Source organism: Malus sylvestris, chromosome 11, assembly GCF_916048215.2.
Source record: "Malus sylvestris chromosome 11, drMalSylv7.2, whole genome shotgun sequence".
Lineage (NCBI taxonomy): Eukaryota > Viridiplantae > Streptophyta > Magnoliopsida > Rosales > Rosaceae > Malus > Malus sylvestris.
In genome coordinates, this window is record NC_062270.1 from 28,880,871 (window position 1) to 28,904,252 (window position 23,382).

Consider the following 23,382-nt stretch of genomic DNA (forward strand, 5'->3'; position numbering starts at 1 on the left):
TTGGGAAAACGGAGTGCTGATTTGGAATTACAGTGTTGAGATACGCTAAGAAGGGTCCCAACCAATTTTCGCAAAAAGTCAATGAAAGTCAACAGTCAACCTTAACAAGTCAACTGAGATGCCCCGATGGTCAACTACATTAAAACTTTAGAATTTCACTAAATGGATACCAAAAATGTACTCAGGGAGCCGAAATTAGCCTATGAGGGTTTTCGAGAAAATTCCGAAAAAGTCAATAACTGGGCTGGGCTGGAACATTGGCCTAAAGATTTAGGCCTATTAGGCTAAATATTTGGGCCAAAGACTTTGGACTGGGTTTTTGACCTAAGGCCCCTTTTTCTTTTTCTTTTTTTTTTTCTTCTTCTCCTACCGGTTGCCTCTGCAACCGTCGAAATCTGGAAAAATAATGGTCGGGATAAACCCCAGCTCCAACCAACCAAAAACTTCACTAAACCTAGCCTTCCCATATATCAAATTGAAGCTTGGAGAATAAGGAATTGAAATATACATTTGGTTTCCTTAGCCATGGCCAGAGTTGGCCGAAAAATGGCTCAAAAGCCGCTAGAAAATCTGGGAAGTTCTTCCCTGTGCATTTCTTGGTTTTGTTGGGTTCTAAGTAAACTCGCCGAACAAAATGGTGATGCAAGTCTCGGCTTAACCGTTCTTTGTAGTAAGGAAGACAAGAAGCTGAAATAGAGGGTCCAAGGTGTTGTCTCTGATTCTTGGGTTTTCAGAAAGGAGAAGCCATGATGGCCTGGTGGTATGTCAACCTCGCCGGAGTCGGCCATGGCAGATGATCACTATTCATGTTTCTGTGTAGTGGGCACAGAGTTGAGAGAGTGAAAATGAGAGGGTTTAGAAAACCAAAATGGACGGGTGGTGGTGCTCTGGTATAGTTTATCTTCGATGGGTACAATAGCTTTGCCGTTGGTCGCTCCTACGTTGGCAGATAAGACGGGTTAAATGACTGGGAGAGATGAAGGGAAAGAGAGGGTGCAGAGTTTAAGAGTCAAAATGGGAAATAGAGAGATAATGCAATGAGAAAGAGAAATAGTATGGGATGGCAGAAAAAGAAGATGGAGATATGAGAGCGAAACACAGGAGATAGGTGAAGGAATGGGGTGTGGGCCCCACTTGGCACACATCTCAAAGTCACCAATGAAGAAACAAAAAATATCTCTCGTAAAGTGAATTTATCAAAACGCCCATCATGCTCCGTAATTTCTAAAATCTTCATTGTAACTCCAAATTTAGTTCCGCTTAATCCTATTTGTTCATACCATCGAGCACTTCGAGAATACATTAAAATAGTACCTCGTACGTGTCACAAAAAGACGATCAATGAAGGTCAACAATCTCGCCTCTAGGGCATTTTCATCAATTTACACTTTTAAAATTTATAAAATCATAGAATTAGGGACAAGTTATCACAATAAATGTTGTTTTTTTATTTTTTATTTCCTTTATTTATAATTTTTTATTAGATTACATAATTTAATTAATTTTTTTGTAATTATTTTAATTAAATTATAAACTAATTAATAAACAAAAAAAATTATTTGTTATATATGCATATGTTCATACAAGTCGAAATGTTCTTATAATATCCAAATATACAATAAACTACAAAAGAAGGTCATTGAAGTCTATTGCGTCAGCCTGTTGGGTATTTCTGGATGGAAGGACTGGGTGCTCGAAGGTGGCTGAAGAGCAGCTGGTGGAAATTGGAAGTTAAACAATTGAAAGGCTTGTAAGATCTAGGTCATCTTATCATTCTGGGGCGCAAGCCTGTACTTTAGGTTCGTAACTTCCTGCATCAACTCGGCGACCTGTCTAGAAGATGTGACAGTAGTGTTACGTTGTCGCGCATTCCTCATCCCCTAGACAACCTTACCAAGCCTCCAACCAAGGGTTTGATCTAGGGTCTTAGTCAGGATTTGAAGCCTTGGTTCCTTCCTAAGAGTCACGTCTTCAATCGAGGTCTCCACGGGAAGCTGCGATGCCACCTCTTTGATAATAGTCTTGCTCTTCTCCACCATAGTAACCAGCAATAATAACCAATCTTTAATTAATTTTTATACTTCTTATAGATGTAAGAATTTTGACAGTTATATATATTATATATATACTTACATGGAGTTGCTTAGTAATCTCATCACCTGGTCGAACATAGACATCATTGAACATGTCGATCACCGAGAACTTAGAATCATCCTGGAATAAAAAAAGGTTAAGAAAATATTATTAATCCTAATAGAGATTAATATTTATTAGAATTAAAAATGAATATACACTTACCTTCCATCGCTACTCTAGCCTATCGGAGAAAGGTCTCGAACCGGACCGGTGGACAAGTTTCTGTTTTGACTGGTTGATCTTGTTGGCCTTTAGCTCTCTTCCATTCAATACAAGACCAACGTATTAGCGCATCTATTTGAAAAAAAACATTAAAAAAAAATTTAAAATTACTAAAAAATTAATAAATTATTATTAAAATATTATTATTAAACTTACCAAATATTTATGCTCCTGAAAATGCTTGCAGAGCCACTCCCAATCCTCTAGGCGCTTCACCAACTCCTCAAGGCAACCCTCTAGGAGAGTGGTCTTCGAATCATCATATAGCTCATAATGCTTGTGGAGCTTGATATTCCACAGTTTGTACCGAGCTGCGAACTACCCATATTTGTAGGTCCATCTTGTCATTAATGTCCTCAAAAGGATAATGCTAGGAAGACTAAATTTTTAAACCAAATTTGCAAACCAAATGATGTGTCACCAATAAAAAATAAGCATGTTAATCAACACTTAAGTAATAATTCAATCTTCAACAACCATATCATTTGATTTAAAAATTTAGTCTCCCCAGCATTATCTTCCTCAAAATTACAGTTTGTATACAAATAGGAAAATATTAAAATAATATTGATAATATTAATAATATAAACTTTTATTAATACTTCTATACTTCATTGAAAAACGAATAAAAGGTGAGAATTTGTATACTTATCAACAATTGATGGCGCACCACCTTCATCATGCTGATGTTAGCCAACACCTTGACAAAAGGCTGGGCACATCTTGCTCGGGCATTTGGACATGCTTTGCATAGCCCACCATTTGCCCTTGCAAATTTGGACCGGTGGAGGTTGCTTTTTGGGTTAGAGGGCATCCTCTTTTTTTTTTTTTTTTTTTTTTTGGATAGAGGGCATCTTTTGGACCATTGCCCTTGCCTTCCACCAACCAGTGGAGATACTTCAAGAGAGCCATGATTTAAATATGTTTTACAAAATGTTCACATCTCATTTTTTTTTTCAATGTGGTTTACAATAAGTTGATCATCCAAATTACAACCTCTCCACTAATTGAAAACACATATAAGGTATAAAAATTCTAACGATGGGACAGTAATGGCTATTAATAAAAGCTTGGGAGCGTCGAGTTACAAGTTCTGAGGAAAAATCAACGAACACAATCTTTAAAACAAATACATGAATAATATGAGGTTCAGCCCTTCAATACCAAATTTTTTACATCCTTCTCCTATAGCCGGGGCCGACTTTGAGGGTAGCTAGAGTAGGCGGGCCACCTAGGGCTCCCACTCTGGAGGGGCCCCCAATTTTTATTTTATTTTGTATATAAAATTAATATTTCAAACTTTATGTCCTTTGAAATAAGAAGTTTACAGACTTTGAGTCTTTGAGTCTTTGAATCTTTGCTTATAGAATTTTTTTAACCATACCAGTTATTGTTACATTTGCAAAAAGAAGTTTTTCAAAATTAAAGTTGATCAAATCTTATCTTCAATCCACTATGTCATAAAGAAAGATTGAATAGATTAGCTATTTTATCAACTGAAAAAGAATTGTTTGAAAAATTAGATTATGTAAACTTAACATTTGCATTTAAAAACGCTAGACATAAAATATTTAAGTAATGTTTGTATATCTTTCTTCTTTTGATATTAATTTTTAGTAATATTTGATGTAGAAAAATCTATATAGATTTTTTCATGTATTTAGCGAATTTTTTTATATACATATTAATGTACAAAGGGTTGAGGATCAGAAAACTGAAGGGCCTCACTTCAAAGACTCGTACGGCCCTCAAATTCTCAAGCCGGCCTGCCTATATATATATATATATATATATATATATTATTAAATTCTACTTTCCTCTTGATCATCACCTTGATGATCCGGTGAACAGAAAATGAATATATCAACCTCTTCTTGCAGTTTAAAGCTGACCCTTTTCTTTACCTTTCCACTGCTTTCATTTATGCACAAACAAGGATCATAGACATCACTTCTTCCACTTTTATCAGTCAACAGCTTCTGCAAAGAAAAACTGTTCCTATAAGTGGAGGTCACATCGTCTGAATCCTCTCCACCTAAAGATGGATAAACCCAATTCCCTCCAGAACCATTGTATTCCCCTTCACTGTTGTTACAAACCCTACTATTAATATCGTTGTTTCGGCACGACGATGATGCTAAGAACCACTCTTCCAAAGTGAGCTCTTTCTTCTTAACCACTGTCATCTGCTCCTGCTGCCGCTGCTTCTTCTTCTTAGTCTGCTCGTTATCGGACTGCTCTAATTTTTCCCGCATGTTCTTTCCTCCCCAGATGCATTTTGGTTTCAAAAACTCAATAACTGAGATGTGAAGCTTACATGTTCTTCCTTTACCTTACGCAATGGCAATCTCTCAGGGCTTGGAAACTGGGAAAAGCAATAGTAATAATTGACACCCATTTCTTTATTTTTATTTTCCAATTAGGAGTCACAAAAAAGTGCTTATAGATGGAAATGGAATACAGCATTTATATATATATAGTTGAATATCAGAGTGCGTAACGAATAAGACTACAAAATAAGAATATTATTAAACAAACGAGAATGCCGAAACGGCTACAAAACCCTAAGAGGCTACATTGTGACTAACTTAATTGTTTCTCAAACTAAATTACAAACAATATTTATAAAGAACTAAACCTAAGAAACCCTAACTCGGATGGGTTAGACCCAAATCATAAACTAACAAGTAAAACCCAAATACTAATATTTTCCAACACCCCCTGTCAAACTCATGGTGGTACACGACATGGGTTTGCCAAAGTAGATGTGGATGCAACACTCCAAATTCCAGTGCCAATTGCCAATGCCAATACCAATACCGATGCCAATACCAATGCCAATGCCGATACCAATGCCGATGTCAATGCCCATTTTCAATGTCGATGCCAATGCCCATTTTCAATGCCAATGCCAATGCCAATACCAATACCAATGCCAATACCAATGCTGATGCCAATGTCAATTTCCAATGCCGATGCCAATGCCAATTTGCAATCAAACCAACAAAAAATCTAGTTCACCATCTACCCAACGTCACTTTAGTGGTTACCAGTTCAAACACTCAAGTGATCATTGTAGAAGGCAACAACAAGCTACAGCAGCAAGCCCAAATAGCAGCATCACGTGGGCCCCAAACCTCAAGACATAACAGCCATATTTTTTCCTTCCTTCTTTTCCCTTTTTTCTTCCTTCTTCTTCCTTTTCGTGGTTCCTTTTTTTTTCCTTTCTTTTCTCCCATCCCTTTTTTTTATTTGCTGGGGAATCTTCTCCTCTGCAAGCAAAACCTTTCTTTCTTTTTTTCTTTCATTTTTCTTTTCCTTACAAACAATCAATACCAACTAACATCTAAACGAACGATGACAAAGGCAAACAAATTGATACCAACGAGAACAGACTGAACCCTAAGGATCGAACCCGCTCTGATACCAAGTTGAATATCAGAGTGCTCGATGAACAAGACTAACAAAATAATAGGAATATTATTAAACAAACGAGAATGCCAAAACGGCTACAAAACCCTAAGAGGCTACATTGTGACTAACTTACTTTTCTCAAACTAAATTACAAGCAATATTTATAGAGAACTAAGCCTAAGAAACCCTAACTCGGATGGGCTAGGCCCAAATCCTAAACTAACAAGCAAAACCCAAATACTAATATTTTCCAAGGAATATGCTTTGTATATTTTTTATGCTTTGGATTCCTTGGATTCTCCGAATAATTATTTCGAAATTTCTTGGCAAGGTAACTTAATTCTTATCAACACATTTGTTAAAGTTTCAGATGGGCCGAGTGTTCCACCAGATACTGTCTCCAACTTAACCACGTGTAATCTAAGAAGTGTGAAGTTTTATCCTAAAAAGTCTTGGTGCAATTAGAAATAGAATCATATAAATCGTAATTTGTTTGATCAAATCCCTGATGTGGGATTTCCAACATACCTCTACATGTAGGACCATATCTTTAGTAGACCACATGTGAAGAGAACTTCCACATCTGAAAATGGAGTTTCCAACATACCTCCAAACATGAATACTAGGCAACAATGGGGTCTGAAAAGAGTACAGACCCAATATTCGAGTCCAAACAAACCTACTATGATATCATATTAAAGTTTCAGAGAGACGGGCCGAATAGTCCAACATCGATATTGTCTCTCACTAAACCACATGTTGCCTAAGAGGTGTGACATTTTAGGGGCATATTGATATAGATGCCTCAAATTTGAATTTTTTTAATCAAACATCTATAAGTTTTAAACTTTTGATCAAACATTCTTCTACTAATTTTTAATTAAAAATTATGATTTTTATTGTATTTAATTAACCAACTAGTTCAGAAAATAATATAACAAATATTCTAAAATCACCACAAACTTCCTATCTTATCTTATCATAATTCGTTCAAAATGAATTTTTCTTATTCAAATAATTTGTTGTTTTAAATTCTAAAAACACATAAACATCCTATTAACATACAATTATGAAATATAACATGCACATATATTAAATATAACGTACCAACAACAACAACAACAACAAAGCCTTTTCCCACTAAGTGGGGTCGGTTATATGAATACTAGAACGCCATTGCGCTCGGTTTTGTGTCATGTCCTCCATTAGATCCAAGTACTCTAAGTCTTTTCTTAGGGTCTCTTCCCAAGTTTTCCTAGGTTTTCCTCTACCCCTTCAGCCCTGAACCTCTATCCCGTAGTCACATCTTCGAACCGGAGCGTCAGGAGGCCTTCTTTGCACATGTCCAAACCCATTTTGTGTACTTGTTGATGCTTCACCACCCAACATTCTGTGCTATACAGCATCGCCGACCTTATTGTCGTCCTATAAAAATTTCCTTTGAGCTTCAGTGACCTACGATGGTCACACAACACGCCGGATGCACTCTTCCACTTCATCCATCCAGCTTGTATTCTATGGTTGAGATCTCCATCTAATTCTCCGTTCTTTTGCAAGATAGATCCTAGGTAGCGAAAACGGTCGCTCTTTGGTATTTCTTGATCTCCGATCCTCACCCCAAACTCATTTTGGCCTCCATTTGCACTGAACTTGCACTGCATATATTCTGTCTTTGATCAGCTTAGGCGAAGACCTTTAGATTCCAACACTTCTCTCCAAAGGTTAAGCTTCGCATTTACCCCTCATGAGTTTCATCTATCAACACTATATCATTTGCAAAAAGCATACACCAAGGAATATCATCTTGAATATGTCTTGTTAACTCATCTATTACCAACGCAAAAAGGTAAGGACTTAAGGATTGTTGATGCACAAAATTAGTGAGGACTTTGGTACAACAGAAAGTAATAAGTTTGTGATCTTTACTAGATTGCTCTAGTCATTAGTGTGGTTAAGTATGTAAATGGATAGAGACAGGAAAGCAAACACAAGATGTACGTGGTTCACCCAGATTGGCTACGTTCACGAAGTAGAGGAGTTCTCATTAATTGTGAAGGGTTTACACAATACATAGGTTCAAGCTCTCCTTTAGTGAGTACAGATGAATGATTTAGTACAAATAACATTAGGAAATAGTGTGGGAGAATGATCTCGTAATCACGAAACTTCTAAGTACCGAAGTGTGGTATCGTCTTCACTTGCCTTATCTGTCTCATAGGTAGATGTGGCATCTTCTCTGGAAGTACTCTTCCTCCATCCAGGGGTGGTATCGTTAACTGGTGGAGATGCACAAGGTAATGTATCAATTTCACTTGAAGCTTACTTGTAGTTTCAGGCTAGGTCAAGCGCAATACAAACCATGTAGTAGGAGTCCCCCAAGTCGACGAACTAGGGGATCTGCTGAAAGAGGTGACAGACAAGGTAAGCAATCAGAGCTCCAAGCAATCAGTCCCAGATCAGAAGTTTGATTTCGAGTTCCGGCTGATTGTTCTCATTCTCCCTATCCTGCAGGCAGCATGAAGGATAAAGAGAAGAAAAAGGAGAATAGATGATATGAGATACTTTTGCTTTTGAATAAGTAACTTTCCACAGGCTTATTCTTGAACTGGGCTGGAGGGTTTTCTGGTTTCCTCCAGAGTATAAGACCGACTGAAGAATTTGAGGGTCAAAACAAGTTCATCAAATTTAAAGTACGTTCGACCCTGCTAATATGGGATACTTTTGCTGTTGACAAAGTAGTGGATGTATCGGCACGTGTTCTGTTACGCTTATCTCCACATGCTTCCTTGTATCCTTCTCACTTTCCCTATCTGTTCCTCAGGCAGATGTGGTATCTTCTCTGGAAGCATAAGATGTTGAAGATGAGTACTCGAGAGCAATGCCAGGTAAGTAATCAAGTAAGGGGTTCCAGGCAGTCAGTTTCTGACTGGAAGCTTGATTCCAAGTGCTGACTGATTGCTCTCTTTCTCCTTGTCTTGCAGGTAAGAACAAGGCCAAAGGAAAAGACAGGGAAAAAGCATGATATGGGATACTCTTACTTTTAACCCTGATGATATGAGATATTCTTTCTCTGGTGTAGCTTGTTTGCAGAGGTATTATCAGGGGGAAAGAAAGCTGAGTATTTCGAGAAGCTTCGTTGGGAGTGCCCTCTCAGATATGAGGAAGGGTTGAGCATTTTTGTAGGTCTGCCTATCCGTTGAGGATGGACGTCGACATATATAGGAGTCTCCCTAACAACAAGTAGTAATGCTATTCCTTTACCCTGCTTGGTCATAGCACGGTAGTGGGAGCTGCCAGCTTCACGTGTGTCAGAGCACTTTGAAAAAGTGGTATGTGGTATCTGGAAAACTGATGTTGCGTGTGAAGATTACAGACAAGCTTTATCCAAGGAGATCTGGCTCTCGAAGTTGAGAAAGCGGTGCCTCTTCGGTTTTCGAACAAGCAATCCTGTCGAAGATCTAGCTCTCGAGATTCGGAGAACGGTGCCTCTTCGATTTTTTGAGAAAGTAATTTCTCGAATGTGAGTAAAGGTTGGGCATGTTTGCTAGTCTACCTTGCCACAGAGCACAAAGGTTGACTCACAGGGACTTTCCAATTATCCAGCAGTGGTGCTGCTCCTTTACCCTTATGGGTAATAATATGATAGCTAGACCTTCAAAATTTATGTGTCTAAACTTTGTTAGTGTTGTTTCTTTGCTATTCTTTTACCCTTCTTGGTCATATCGATGTAGTGGGAGCTGCAAGCTTCACGTGTCTAAACTTTGTCAGAGATCTTTGGCAAAGTTATTTGTGGTACCCATGAACTGATGGTGCGTGTGGAAAGTGGATGATTGAACAGTAAGATTCACGTACTTTCTACTTCACCAGAAATCTTCAACAGAATGCCCGTAATTTCAGCAAAGTTGAGTGTGCATATGACAGGTGCTGACAAGGCTGAAAAGAGCAGGTGCCTCTTCGATTTCTGAGATCGGCCCTCGTGGTCTCTGATCAGCCCAGCTTTTGAGAAAGCAAGCGTCTCTTCGATTTCTGAGATCGGCCTTCGTGGTCTTTGCAGCCCAGCTTTTGACAAAGCAAACGCCTCTTTGATTTCTAAGATCGGCCCTCGTGGTCTCTGAGCAGCCCAGCTTTTGAGAAAGCAAACGCCTCTTCGATTTCTGGGCAGGTGCCTCTTCGATTTCTAAAGCTCCGTCGAGTGCAGATTTTTATAGAGGTTGGCATTAAGTTCCAAAGCACACTTGAATCTCCACCAGTAGAAGCTCCATTCTTGCACTTCTAAGATCTTGATTTGTTCGACCTCTTCTATTTTCAACACCTTTGAAAATGTATGGCCCCTCCGACCGTCGTTTTGACTTGAACCTTGTTGAAGAGGCAGCCACGCCTTCTCCAAACAACATATGGCGCCCATCCTTCTTATCCCCTACTGGTCCTCTTATCATTGGGGATTCCGTGATGAAGAATGATATGACCGCTACAGTGGTGGCCAGGAACCTTCTTACTCCCAAAGATAACAGACTACTTTCCAAACGGTCTGATGAGTTGGCTATTAAAGATTCTCTGGCTCTGAGTGTTCAGTGTGCAGGTTCTGTGTCTAATATGGCCCAACGCCTATTTGCTCGAACCCGCCAAGTTGAATCATTGGCAGCTGAAGTGATGAGTCTCAAACAGGAGATTAGAGGGCTCAAGCATGAGAATAAACAGTTGCACCGGCTCGCACACGACAATGCTACAAACATGAAGAGGAAGCTTGACCAGATGAAGGAATCTGATGGTCAGGTTTTACTTGATCATCAACGGTTTGTGGGTTTGTTCCAAAGGCATTTATTGCCTTTGTCGTCTGGGGCTGTACCGCGTAATAAAGCTCTAAATGATCAACCTCTGATGCCTCCTCTTTCTAGGGTTCTGTCCAGTACTGAGGCTCCGAATGATCCCCCTCCGGTGCCTTCTCTTTCTGGGGCTCTACCGACTGCTTTGACTTCTCCTAAGCAACCTTTGTGAATGCTCCTTCTTGTTTGTTTAGTTTGACTCATGTATATGTACATATTTGTAACTTATCGGAGATATCAATAAATAAGCTTTGCTTCATTTCAACGTATTGTGTTAAATACCAAAGCCTTCTTTACTGAGTGAGGTCGGCTATATGAATCTTAGAACGCCATTATGCTCGGTCCTGTGTCATGTCCTCCGTTAGATCCAAGTACTTTAAGTCTTTTCTTAGAGTCTCTTCCAAAGTTTTCCTAGGTCTTCCTCTACCCCTTCAGCCCTGAACCTCTGTCCCGTAGTCGCATCTTCTAACCGGAGCGTCAGTATGCCTTCTTTGCACATGTCCAAACCACCGTAACCGATTTTCTCTCAGCTTTCCTACAATTTCGGCTACTCCTACTTTACCTCGGATATCCTCATTCCTAATCTTATCCTTTCTCGTATGCCCACACATCCAACAAAGCATCCTCATCTCCGCTGCACCCATTTTGTGTAGTGTTAATGCTTCACCGCCCAACATTCTGTGCCATACAGCATCGCCGGCCTTATTGCCGTCCTATAAAATTTTCCCTTGAACTTCAGTGGCATACGGCGGTCACACAACACGCCGGATGCACTTTTCCACTTCATCCATCCAGCTTGTATTCTATGGTTGAGATCTCCATCTAATTCTTCGTTCTTTTGCAAGATAGATCCTAAGTAGCGAAAACGATCACTCTTTGGTATTTCCTGATCTCCAATCCTCACCCCTAACTCATTTTGGCCTCCATTTGCACTGAACTTGCACTCCATATATTCTATCTTTGATCGGCTTAGGCGAAGACCTTTAGATTCCAACACTTCTCTCCAAAGGTTAAGCTTCGCATTTACCCCTTCCTAAGTTTCATCTATCAACACTATATCGTCTGCGAAAAGCATACACCAAGGAATATCATCTTGAATATGTCCTGTTAACTCATCCATGACCAACTTAAGGATGAGCCTTGATGTAATCCTACAGTTATGGGGAAGCTTTCGGTTTGTCCTTCATGAGTTCTTACGGCAGTCTTTGCTCATTCATACATATCCTTTATAGCTTGGATATATGCTACTCGTACTCCTTTCTTCTCTAAAATCCTCCAAAGAATGTTTCTTGGGACCCTATCATACGCTTTTTCCAAAACTATAAAGACTATGTGTAAATCCTTTTTCCCATCTCTATATATTTCCATCAATCTTCGTAAGAGATAGATTACCTCCATGGTTGAGCGCCCTGGCATAAACCCGAATTGGTTGTCCGAAACCCGTGTCTCTTGCCTCAATCTCTGCTCAATGACTCTCTCCCAGAGCTTCATTGTATGACTCAGTAGCTTAATACCCCTATAGTTCATGCAATTTTGTACGTCGCCCTTATTCTTGTAGATAGGCACTAAAGTGCTCTTTCGCCACTCATTTGGCATCTTCTTCATTTTCAAAATCCTATTGAAAAGGTCAGTAAGTCATGCTATACCTGTCTCTCCCAAGACTTTCCACACTTCGATCGGTATATCGTCTGGGCCCACTGTTTTTCTATGCTTCATCTTCTTCAAAGCTCCAACCACTTCTTCCTTCCTAATTCGACAATAAAAGGAGTAGTTTCTACACTCTTCTGAGTTACTCAACTCCCCTAAAGAAGTACTCATTTCATGTCCTTCATTGAAAAGATTATGAAAATAACATCTCCATCTGTCTTGGACCGCGTTCTCTGTAGCAAGAACCTTTCCATCCTCATCCTTGATGCACCTCACTTGGTTTAGGTCCCTTGTCTTCTTTTCCCTTGCTCTAGCTAGTTTATAGATATCCAACTCTCCTTCTTTGGTATCTAGTCGCTTATACATATCGTCATAAGTCGCTAACTTAGCTTCTTTCACAGCTTTCTTCACCACTTGCTTCGCTCTTCTATACCTTTCACCATTTTCATCGGTCATGTCCTTGTATAAGGCTTTACAACATTCCTTCTTAGCCTTCACCTTTGTTTGTACCTCCTCATTCCACCACCAAGATTCCTTTTGGTGTGGAGCAAAGCCCTTGGACTCTCCTAATACCTCTTTTGCTACTTTTCGGATACAACTAGCCATGAAATCCCACCTTTGGCTAGCTTCCCCCTCTCTATCCCACACACACTGGGTGATTACTTTCTCTTTGAAAATGGCTTGTTTTTCTCCTTTTAGATTCCACCATGTAGTCCTTGGGCACTTCCAAGTCTTGTTCTTTTTTCTCACTCTTTTGATATGTACATTCATCACCAACAAGCGATGTTGATTAGCCAAGCTCTCTCCCGGTATAACTTTGCAATCCTTACAAGTTATACGATCCCCTTTCCTCATTAGAAGAAAATCTATTTGTGTTTTTTACGACCCACTCTCGTAGGTGATCACATGTTCTTCTCTTTTCTTAAAGAAGGTGTTGGCTAAGAAGAGATCATATGCCATTGCAAAATCTAAGATAGCTTCCCCATCCTCGTTTCTCTCCCCAAAACCATGGCCACCATGAAAACCTCCATAGTTGCCTGTCTCCCTGCCCAATTGTCCATTTAAATCTCCTCCTATAAATAACTTCTCCGTCTGGGCAATTCCTTGCACCAAGTCTCCAAGGTCTTCCCAAAATTTCTCCTTCGAACTCGTATCCAACCCTACTTGAGGTGCGTACGCACTAATCACATTGATGAGTTCTTGTCCTATTACAATCTTGATTGCCATGATTCTATCTCCTACCTTCTTGACATCTACAACATCTTGTGTCAAGGTCTTGTCCACGATGATGCCAACACCGTTTCTCGTTCTATTTGTGCTTGAATACCAAAGTTTAAACCCTGAGTTTTCTAGATCCTTTGCCTTAAGACCAACCCACTTAGTTTCTTGTAGGCACATAATATTTATCCTTCTCCTCACCATAACTTCCACTACTTCCATAGATTTTCCCGTTAAGGTTCCTATATTCCACGTTCCTAAACGCATTCTACTCTCTTGAACTTTACCCTTCTGTCCTAGCTTCTTCACCCTCCCCCGTCCAATAGGATCAAAGTACTTCTTTTGTGTGTCCTGTGTAAAGTTGATAGAAGCATATGCTCCCAAACAACTTTGAGTGGAGTCGTTCGAAAAGAAGTTTCTATGGCCCCCTTGCTCATTTAACACTGCATCCGGGTGCCGATGGAGATACAACGACCCTTGCTCACTTATCACTGTGCTCGAGCCACACAGCGCGCCACTTACGGGTGACGCCCTAGCTTTAGCGCGATTTCATTCTGGATTTATTTTCATAAGGATTCGACGTAATTGAGGAGTTCTTTATTTAGTACGTACAAGTTATTAGTATGTTGTATTATCCTTATTTTGGTACGTACAAAACTTATGGTATGTTATGTGTAAGTTGTGTAACCTAAAAAAAAATAACTTTTCACATTAAAACATTGCACTAAAAAATATTTTGTCAACTCTTAATAATTAATTATTGGAATAAGGACTCATTTTAAATAAAAATAAAAATGTGAAAACTCTTAGTTCACGTTTCTACTATAAGTAGTTGTTAAAAAATTCAAATTTATCTTCAATTGCATGAAATTAGGCAGTCTAGTCTACATCTCAATTTTAATTATAAACGAACTCTTGTTTTTTTATAATCTATATAAAATGTTGAGTTGGAAATTGGAAAAACTATATTTCATCCAATTAATCTTGAACCCCAATAGATATAATTGAATCCTTAAATTGAGGAAGGGATGAGATTCCATAAAAATAGCAATAAATTAATGAATATTATTGAGTGCATTTTTTTTACATAGAAATGGATTTAAAAGAATTTATAAAATACTTAAATTAAGAATATACCTGGAATATAAAGTTTAATTAAAAGTAAAAGCACTTTAATCAAAAGTTGAAAAGTAACAAATGTTTAATTTAGAAAAATCTAAAATGAGGCATCTAATTATAATTAACTGGACATTTTATCCTAAAACCATTTGTATATTATTTGTCATTTGTTTGTTAAGGGTGCGTTTGGTACGTGGGACGGGACGGGACGGAACGGGACGAGGCGTTCCGTCCCGCGTTTGGTACGTCAAAAATGGGTGGAACGGACTGTTCCACGGGACAGATTTTGGGTGTTTTTGCGTTCCACCTCCCCGCCCTGGAACGGGTTTGTTCCACGTCTGTGGAACACACTGTTTTACCATTTTAAGACAAATATACCCCATGTATTTTTCAAAAATTACACCTTCGTTCCGTCCCGTCCCGTTCCGTCCCGTCCCGTCCCGTCCCGTCCCGTTCCGTCCCGTCTGCGTACCAAACGCACCCTAAATCTTCGATGGGGGAGTTCAAACAACATTATCTCCTAGACTAGACGTGTAAAGTAAGGGTAGTTTGGTATTGCTATACTTTTTTAAAAATAAATTGCTTTTTCTGTGCTGTGAAAATAAACAGCTCTAAAATAAAGTTGTTAAGTGTTTGGTAAACCTTTTTTTTGTAAAAGTGCTTTTAATAAATTAAAAAAAAACAGTGTATGAGTGTTTGGTAAACTTTTATATAAATTGCTTTGAATATATTAAATGATTAAAAATGATATAATATTTAGTATGATATAATAATTGTCAAAGACAATAATGTAAGGGCAAATATTGTAATATTATAAGAACAAGATCAGCAGCCCCTCCTGCATCACAACTTGGACACATGTCGCACCGTGATAGGCTCTCAGCAAGAGGGGTTGCTAATTCTTTCAGCAGCAAAGTTAAATCTATATTATAAAACATGTGAGAGTATACTTGCCATTTAAAAATTTTATTAAATGAGCATTAATTACTATGCTTTGAAAGAAAAAAAAACACTTTTCTTAGAAGCATAGTAGACCCTACTTCTGCATTTCTCTGTTTTTCTACTTTCATTGACAACAGTTTTTTTTTTTTTAAAAACACTTTTTTTTGTTTTACCAAACACATTTAATGTTCCAAATTTTTTTAATAAGTTGTTTTTTTTTTTTTTAAACACCACAATCCGAAACCAACCCTTAAAGAGCAAAATAAGCATCTCCGCATATGTGGATTATATTAATTAGTTAGTTATGAGCATTATGCCAATATAGTCTTGTATTTATGATGACTTTCCGTAAAATTATATAGAATTAGTGGAATCTAACTGGTGGTCATGGGGTTCTCTTTTTCCTTGTTCGGGGTTTCTCTTATTGAGTTTTTTCTACTGTTCTAAAAATTCATGCCAAGCACCGCCTAGATCCCGTCTAGGCGCTAGGTTGCTGGCCACCATCCCGATTAATATTTAAGCGTTTGAAAATTAAGAAAGGGCACCTAGACTTGCTGAGGCGCCCACCTAACCCTTCCAAACTTGCCTAGACACCTGCCTAGATTGCAACTCACTTAGATAGAAAATAGATAATTTTCCTTTTGTATTTTATTGTTTCCAATAAATTTTAAGAGACTTATTGAACACTTAAATAAACACATATTATATGTTTGCTCTCATATTTTCATTATATTCCAATACTTCATAATATAAATGTCATTCTATTTTCTAGTTTATGATGAAATTATATATATTTTAAGTATAAACAAACACTTATTTACACAAAATATAATAGATTTATTTAAATCCGTCTAGATGCCTAGGCGCTAGGCCCTAGCCCGTCGCCCGACTAGCACCTAGCGTATTTTAGAACCTTGGTTTTTTTCGAACAAGATTTTCTCTTAAACTCTTGTTTTCATTTGTGAGTGAGAGGTTTTATGTTCGATTTTGTTTAAAGGCAATTTGAACCACATTAGTATAACAAAACCTGTATAAGGTTTACTTCCTGGGTCCATTGAATCTTCAACAATGAAGTACGACAAAATTCTGTTTAGAATGTGATTTTGCATGAGCTTATATAAAATGCACTACTTCTCTTCTTGCCTTATTCTTTTGGGGTACATCTTGAACTTTATTCAAAGTATCATATAAGGTTTGTCCATGTATGAAACCTAGTAACCATAAGTGATTTTCGCCACATGATTTGTGTTATCCATGTATTTAGCTCAAGTGTAGCCAGACACGAGGGAACGTGTAAGCTAAAGCAACGTTAAACTCAGCATGCTTCGCATCTCAAGAAGGAAAATCTAGGAAGGAATTTCGTACCCATCATTATAGTTTGGAAAGAGATACACACATTTATCCCCCTACATATCTTTGGTTAGTCATGTCAATTGGGTCAGTTTAATTTATTCAATAAAAAACATATATAAAAAGGGGTGTTTGGGAAAAATGTGTGTTCAAATCAATTCGCCAGTATACGAATGAGCAGCATAGATTACCAAGTTCATTGCAACCAAGACAGGAAATTCAAATTAAACTTTTTATATGGTGTACCAGTTATGCAAAGCAAAACAATAAAAGAGTACTGGCGAGAATGCAGATGCAGGATTTTATTTCCAACACAGAATAGCTACCGGCACAGGCACCATCATGCTTGCTTGCTACAATATAGATCAAAACTTGAAGAACAAAGAAAGCAACACGTATTTAGAAAGCTCCGAATGCCAAAACATAACATGCACAGGTAGAGACGTCACAGTTCACTCTCCAATTTACCCTCACTGTTTCATACATTATATCCCTACTACAGTAACAAGTAAAAACGCTAAACTTCGACAGAGCTGTGTAACCTACAGTACTTTCCCTTATTAATTATGGTGAAGCAGGAACCGTGTCAGTGCCAGAAATGTGGGAGGCAGCATCCTCTTTTGCCATTTCAACGTAGTTCATAGGAGCGACGGGCCTAAGATCTCTCTTCCCATCTTTCACTACAGACCTGCTTCCATTTTGATGAGCATTAAGTGAAAGCCGTCTGCTAGGAGTTCCATTGGGGCCACCATTTGCACGAGGACCTACTACCTTCTTTGTGCCAACTGGTCGAGCAGGGCTAGGCTTTGAACCAAATATGGTTTCTTGTTCTGTATGTTGTAGCTCTTGGTACTTCTTCTGATCCTGCAAAATCCATCAGACGTAATCCCATTTGATACATGATGACAATAAAGTCAGACTGCTATGTAATAACCAAAACCATACACGCTACGGTAATGTCAGATTAGGATTTGGGTCATATAAAACGCAACTGATTTCATACTCAGGCACATATCAGAACTCGTACAATGATCGGTGAAAATGTAATCACCTCATATAATCATCAATGAGCATTTGATTATCTATTCAAGTAAAACGTACCCTCATCCTCCGCTTCTCTTCTTCTCTTTCTTGCCTCAGCATGGCATACTCATCCAGCATAGCAAGGAGAGGAACACCATCATAAGTAAATGATATGCCACGCTCTTCCTCCCACCCACGTGTTTTGGCTACCAACGTGTCTACAAGAGCTGCGTTGCCAAGAAAATGAAATAATAAGAATTTGGAGGTAATGGGTAATCAGGGGGTGCTAATTGGCAACAATGCACTGTTTAATTTTCTTTTATCAATAACAATATTACAGGCCACACAAAACTTCCATATGCTTATAAGCCACACTTTTTGTCAGTCCTGCATCTGTAAGATACAGTCATAATAATTGTGTTATCCCTTGATTCTACACATACCTGGAATTTTGTTAACCAGAATTCGTGCTTTCTCTGCACGCTTGAGGTTTAGGTGCGCACCTCTACTCGCATTATACCTGTTTTCATCCTGTTCGAGCAACAAAATGTTGGTTAGAATGAAACACTTCAAACGGTTCAAGTATAAAGAATCAGAAAAATTCAAGTGGGCTGCATAAATGCGAAGTAGATTCTCCTCAGCCAGTTAGTGGTTTAATGATTAAATGACTACACCAACCACCCTGAAAAGGCAAGACTCCAAGCCAAGAACACACATACGCCCAACCTCCCCCCAAGGCCCTTTTTACCGAAGTCCAACCATGAAATGATCACGTTTTCCTGTATGCTTAAATATAGTTTGGTAGGTGGTTAAAATGTTAGGACTCTCCGCAGGCACTGGCCAGGCCCTTTTTACCAAGTAGCTTCATTCTTTTTTTTGAGAAGAGACAATAAGTAGCTTCATTCTTGGAACTATTAAGTGGCAATAATTAATTCAAGCATGGCTACCATCTACTGTAATTACAAAGAACAAGCATCACAGGTATAAAATCTCTGATTCCACCAGCTCTAGTAGTACGGTAATATCAGTCTCTTTATTAAGGGAAAGGTCTAGGTAGTTCAACCTCCAATGATGGGGAGCAGACAAGAAAGGCGAAGGGTATATGAATTCCTCAAATCCCCACTCCCTAATACACATGCACACGTAAGCAGATATATTTTGAGAGAGGGTTTACTTACGCGATTGTAGTCCTCAAGCCAACTCTCTTCCTCACAGGCTGACATCCATTTCTCAACCTTGTCCAGTATATCCTTTCTGCTTAGAGCTTCATCCTTCGCTTTCGCTATCTGATCATCCATGTCAGCCAGTAATTCAGTAGGTTCAACATTCCCCGAATCAATGAGTTCCAAAATCTTTTCTCTGGCAGCTTCTGTATCTATTTCTACATGAGCTCGAGCAAATATCTCCTCTAGCTCTGCTTGCTTCTTGAACGCAATTTCTTTCATCCTGCTTGACTTCAGCTGATCGAGCCGGTCAACTTCAACCTCAGTCTGAAAAAAAAATCAAAGAAATGAGTAAACCATGATACATTATTTAACAAACCATTGAACATCAATATGCTTCATATACCTGTTCAATCAGATCCAGCGCAAGAGACCCAGGAACAGTCACTTCATCTACTGAAGCTGATATGTTACAGGTTACATGTTCAAATAATCTCCTTTCCTCGTCAGGGGTATCCATCAGATTCCACAGATCAATGAGCTGAGTTGCTGACTCTTGAAGCTTCAGAGCAAAGACACAAGTCAATTTTAATTCAAAGATCCAACAATCATTGTTTTTTTTTTTTGGTAAACACAATAATTGTTTGTACAAGCACAATAAATGGAAAAAAAGGGAAAAAGAATACCTTATGCAGCCTCTGCTCCTTATCTTCTTTTAGTGCTAAGACAGTCCTTGCCAGCCTAGATAGAGTATCATTGCTAATGCTTTTGGTACGCACACCAGTTGAGTCATTTAAGCTAGGATGAACCTCTGTAACAGTACTCAAGAAGTCCAGTCCAAGTACAGCACAAAGATCGTGCACTGTGCTCACGAATTCAAGCACCTTGTGCAATCTTTCACTCTGCCAGATCAAATGAGCAATTAACATTATCATTGTATTCCACATGAACTGTAGACTACTGTGATAGTGCACATGTCATGTTCACGAGGACAAGATATTTTTACCTTTTCCTTTTGAAGATCATGAAGTTGGGATTGAAATTCATCTAATTTCTTCAGGGATAGATCAGACTCATCAACCGCAGGACTCTCGCTGAGATTCGAGTTCCCAGCAATTTCTCCACAAATCTTCTGAATTTGAGACTGAACATCAGTAAACTCCTTCACTCTCTCCTCTTTCTGTTCCCACAGCTGTTCCAGTAGTGGCGCTATAGCCCCAAGCTGTTCCTTGATTGTCCCTGAAGTCTTCTCAGGCTGTAATCAAATTAACAGTTCACTATTACTTACCATATACTTTGATAGTACTATTAACATGCTTTAATGTAGCAATAACAAATCATCAGCACATATGAGGAAGATGTATGCAAGTACTCACAACTCCGGTAAAACTTTTTTCTCCAAGAGCTGATAGAAGACTGGAAAGTTCAAGTCTGGAATCAGACAATGCCTGAAGAAGCTGTGCCCTTGACTTAGCTGCCAGCTCGACCTTCCTCTTGTATACATCAAGGCACTCTTGCTCTAACTGAAGAAGCATTTTGTCTCGTTCTTCATCACTCTCGCCAACTTCATTCCAAATTTCCTAAATAAAATCATGGATTCGTTCAACAGCTAACCTTCAAAGTACATACAAAGAAGCGGTGGGGAAGAAAAAGACAAACAACCAAAGGTAAAAATATAAATTACCTGCAGTTTCTGCAGCAAAGAACCGCAAGTGGTTTCTCCAACACGAGGATTTTGAGCATCCGCGACAGCCATTTTTGCTTAGACTAAAACCTAAACTGCATCATCGAAAATTTCAAAAGGCATTCTATGCTTTTTTGAAAACAGCAAGTGAGAACTTGACCAGACAAATAATGCACATATACTTTGGCTTCAGTCATATAAGATGCTAGCTAATCTGCAAAAGGACTCTAGCATAAAAAAGATCACAAGCATGAAAGAACCTCAGAAGACGAAGGCAATACTGAGTAGCCATGTTCAAGCCCAACCATCAGTTGGGTATTAAAAATCAAAACACAGATTCTCTAAACATTAGTACAAAGATAACCCTCTATATTTCTTCTGGGTTCTGGAAATCACATCTATCAACGACGAATACCTTGAACCCAGAAGAACTAAATTTTGGTAAAAATTGAAGTTCCAAACACAGATCACACTACTCACATCATGTTACGGACTAAACAAAACTACAATCCAAGTACCAAGTCAAAGAACCATAAACAATTGAACCATATCATTAGTTTTCTTCCCTTGAATTTGGAGTGTCAAGAAAGAAAACTAAAGATTCCAAATCTTAAAAACCTCAACAAAGAATACAATAATCAAGACAGGAAACTTCTTTTCCTCCCATTTTCTCATCACCAAAAACAAAGCACTAATCTTGGTAGTACAGTACACTAAATACCACTTAATTAACCAAATCAAATCACTAAATCCAAGATTCCAAGTTCATAACCAGCAACCAATCATCAAGAACAAAACTCATCAAGCCCAATCCCAAATACAAACCCCACTAACAAAATCACCCAAAATTCACTACAGTAAACACAAAACCCACCAAGAAATTACCCCCAGAAAAAATGCATTACCCACCAAAAACCCATTAACCCCCACATTCAATCAAGAACCCAAACACATCAGATCCCTCAAGAACTTGAACAAACACCTAAAAACCCAAGAAAACACACAGAAAAGCTGAGAGAGAGTAGCAGAGAAAATGCTTACTAGGTCGTCCTTAAAGGTAAGAGATTTCTGGCGTTTGTGGGTTTTTCAGATCTAAAAGAGTGAGTGCCTGTTCTTCCTCAGTGCAATCTCTGAGAGTGAGAGTGATGGAAGCTAACTAAGGACAGAGAAGGAAAGATAGGAAAACAACAGTGTGCAGGTGATGGATGGGACAAAGATGGGGCCCTTATATAACATAATCTAAAATTGTTGCTAAAATTTCTATTAGTAATGCCCAGCATTTGGTTGTTATTTACGATTTTGGCACTGTGGGAGAGTGAATAGGAGGTTTGCTGGTTTGACTGGTTTTTTGTCTGGGTCTGGGATGGTCAATGAGCACTTTGAACAAGTTCACAATTTTGGCCATGAAAAAAAAAAAAAAAAAAAACTTACAGTAAAAGGAAATTTGTCTCACTCCTCAATATCGCTTCATCTCTTCGTAAATGTTTATATTAGATCCATTGAATCTTTTATATTAGGTTTATTATTTATTGAGTATTCTATATTAGGTTTATTGTATGAAAGAAATATTGATGTGTTTGTAACTAATTCATGTATTTTTCTTTAACAAGTATGATAAGCATTGATACGAAGAAAAGAACACATGCACATTAGAGGATAAGGTCCATTTAAATGGGTTTCAATAACAATTTTACTGAGAATTTCAACCCAGTCGAAGAGAAAAAAAAAATTTCCCACACCAACAAGTTACAAAGTTATAGTATCTTAAAAAATGAGATCCATGATTACATAAAGGGTTCCTCAAACTAAGGGCGCTTTATTCAATTGGAAATTTAAGAGATTTTTATGGAATTTAAATTGGTTTGTCGAGATTTTATGTAAAATTTTGATTCATTCCCTCGAAAATCTCATAAAAATAGATAAGATTTGTAGATGCTTAAAATACAGTACGAAATCTCTTCAATTCTCTCGAATTCCTCAACCTTTTCAAATTCTTTAAAATCAGTTTCTAATTGAATACAAGAAAAATGTTTTAAACTTCTTTAAAATGCTAATTGAACACATCCAGATTTTTAAGGATTTTAATAAACTATCGCAAAATCTTAATTGATTACACTTTAAATTTCAGATAGTCACTTAAAATCCTGATTGAATACTCCTAGATTTACTAAAATAATTAAAATCCCTCGAAATTCCAATTGAATGCACCCCAATAAATCACTTGTTCTTCTAAAGACAATCCCATTCTTGCCAGCTGCAACCTTGTTTGCCTTCTTTTGAGTATAAGTGAGCTTTGTGTGGAGAATTGCATGCATATGGCGAGCGTTGTTCACCACATGCCGCAACGAAGAAGTATCGTTGGATGCATCAAGTTTTAATGTAGCGAGAACATGTTGCAGAGTCTACCAAAATTATTAAGAGAGATTATGTTCACACACCCCCTCTCCTCAAATTACTTTTCCTACACCTTTTTACTTTTTTAATATTTTTTATATTCTACACACCACTTGATAGAAAAATATTAAAAAATTAAAAGTGTGTGGAGAAAGAATTTAGTGTGCGAATATAATCTGTCAATTATTAAAGCAATCACACAAATGAGAGCATCTCTACAGCATCGCATTTGGAGATGGTATGAGAA

At 38.2% G+C, this 23,382-nt stretch overlaps 1 protein-coding gene across 1 annotated transcript; it reads right to left on the bottom strand.

Annotated features, from left to right (window-relative positions):
* Positions 1-17,149: 17,149 nt before the first annotated feature.
* Positions 17,150-21,949, bottom strand: LOC126589707 (65-kDa microtubule-associated protein 1-like). Its single transcript, XM_050255085.1, has 10 exons — positions 21,783-21,949; positions 20,742-20,836; positions 20,434-20,637; positions 20,064-20,312; positions 19,744-19,959; positions 19,464-19,619; positions 19,073-19,384; positions 18,338-18,425; positions 17,973-18,121; positions 17,150-17,735 (listed from the first exon to the last, which is right to left on the bottom strand). The coding sequence occupies exons 2-10, from the start codon at positions 20,811-20,813 to the stop codon at positions 17,436-17,438; spliced, it is 1,746 nt and encodes a 581-aa protein (XP_050111042.1). The 5' UTR covers positions 20,814-20,836; positions 21,783-21,949; the 3' UTR covers positions 17,150-17,435.
* Positions 21,950-23,382: the final 1,433 nt, after the last annotated feature.

Excerpts from the sequence above, each read along its gene's own strand:
- LOC126589707 (XM_050255085.1), bottom strand. The coding sequence starts at position 20,813 with ATGGCTGTCGCGGATGCTCAAAATCCTCGTGTTGGAGAAACCACTTGC. Across the intron at positions 18,122-18,337 it reads TCTGGTTAACAAAATTCCAG|CTCTTGTAGACACGTTGGTA; the intron begins GTATGTGTAGAA and ends TTGGCAACGCAG. Across the intron at positions 17,736-17,972 it reads AAGAGAAGCGGAGGATGAGG|GATCAGAAGAAGTACCAAGA; the intron begins GTACGTTTTACT and ends TGGATTTTGCAG.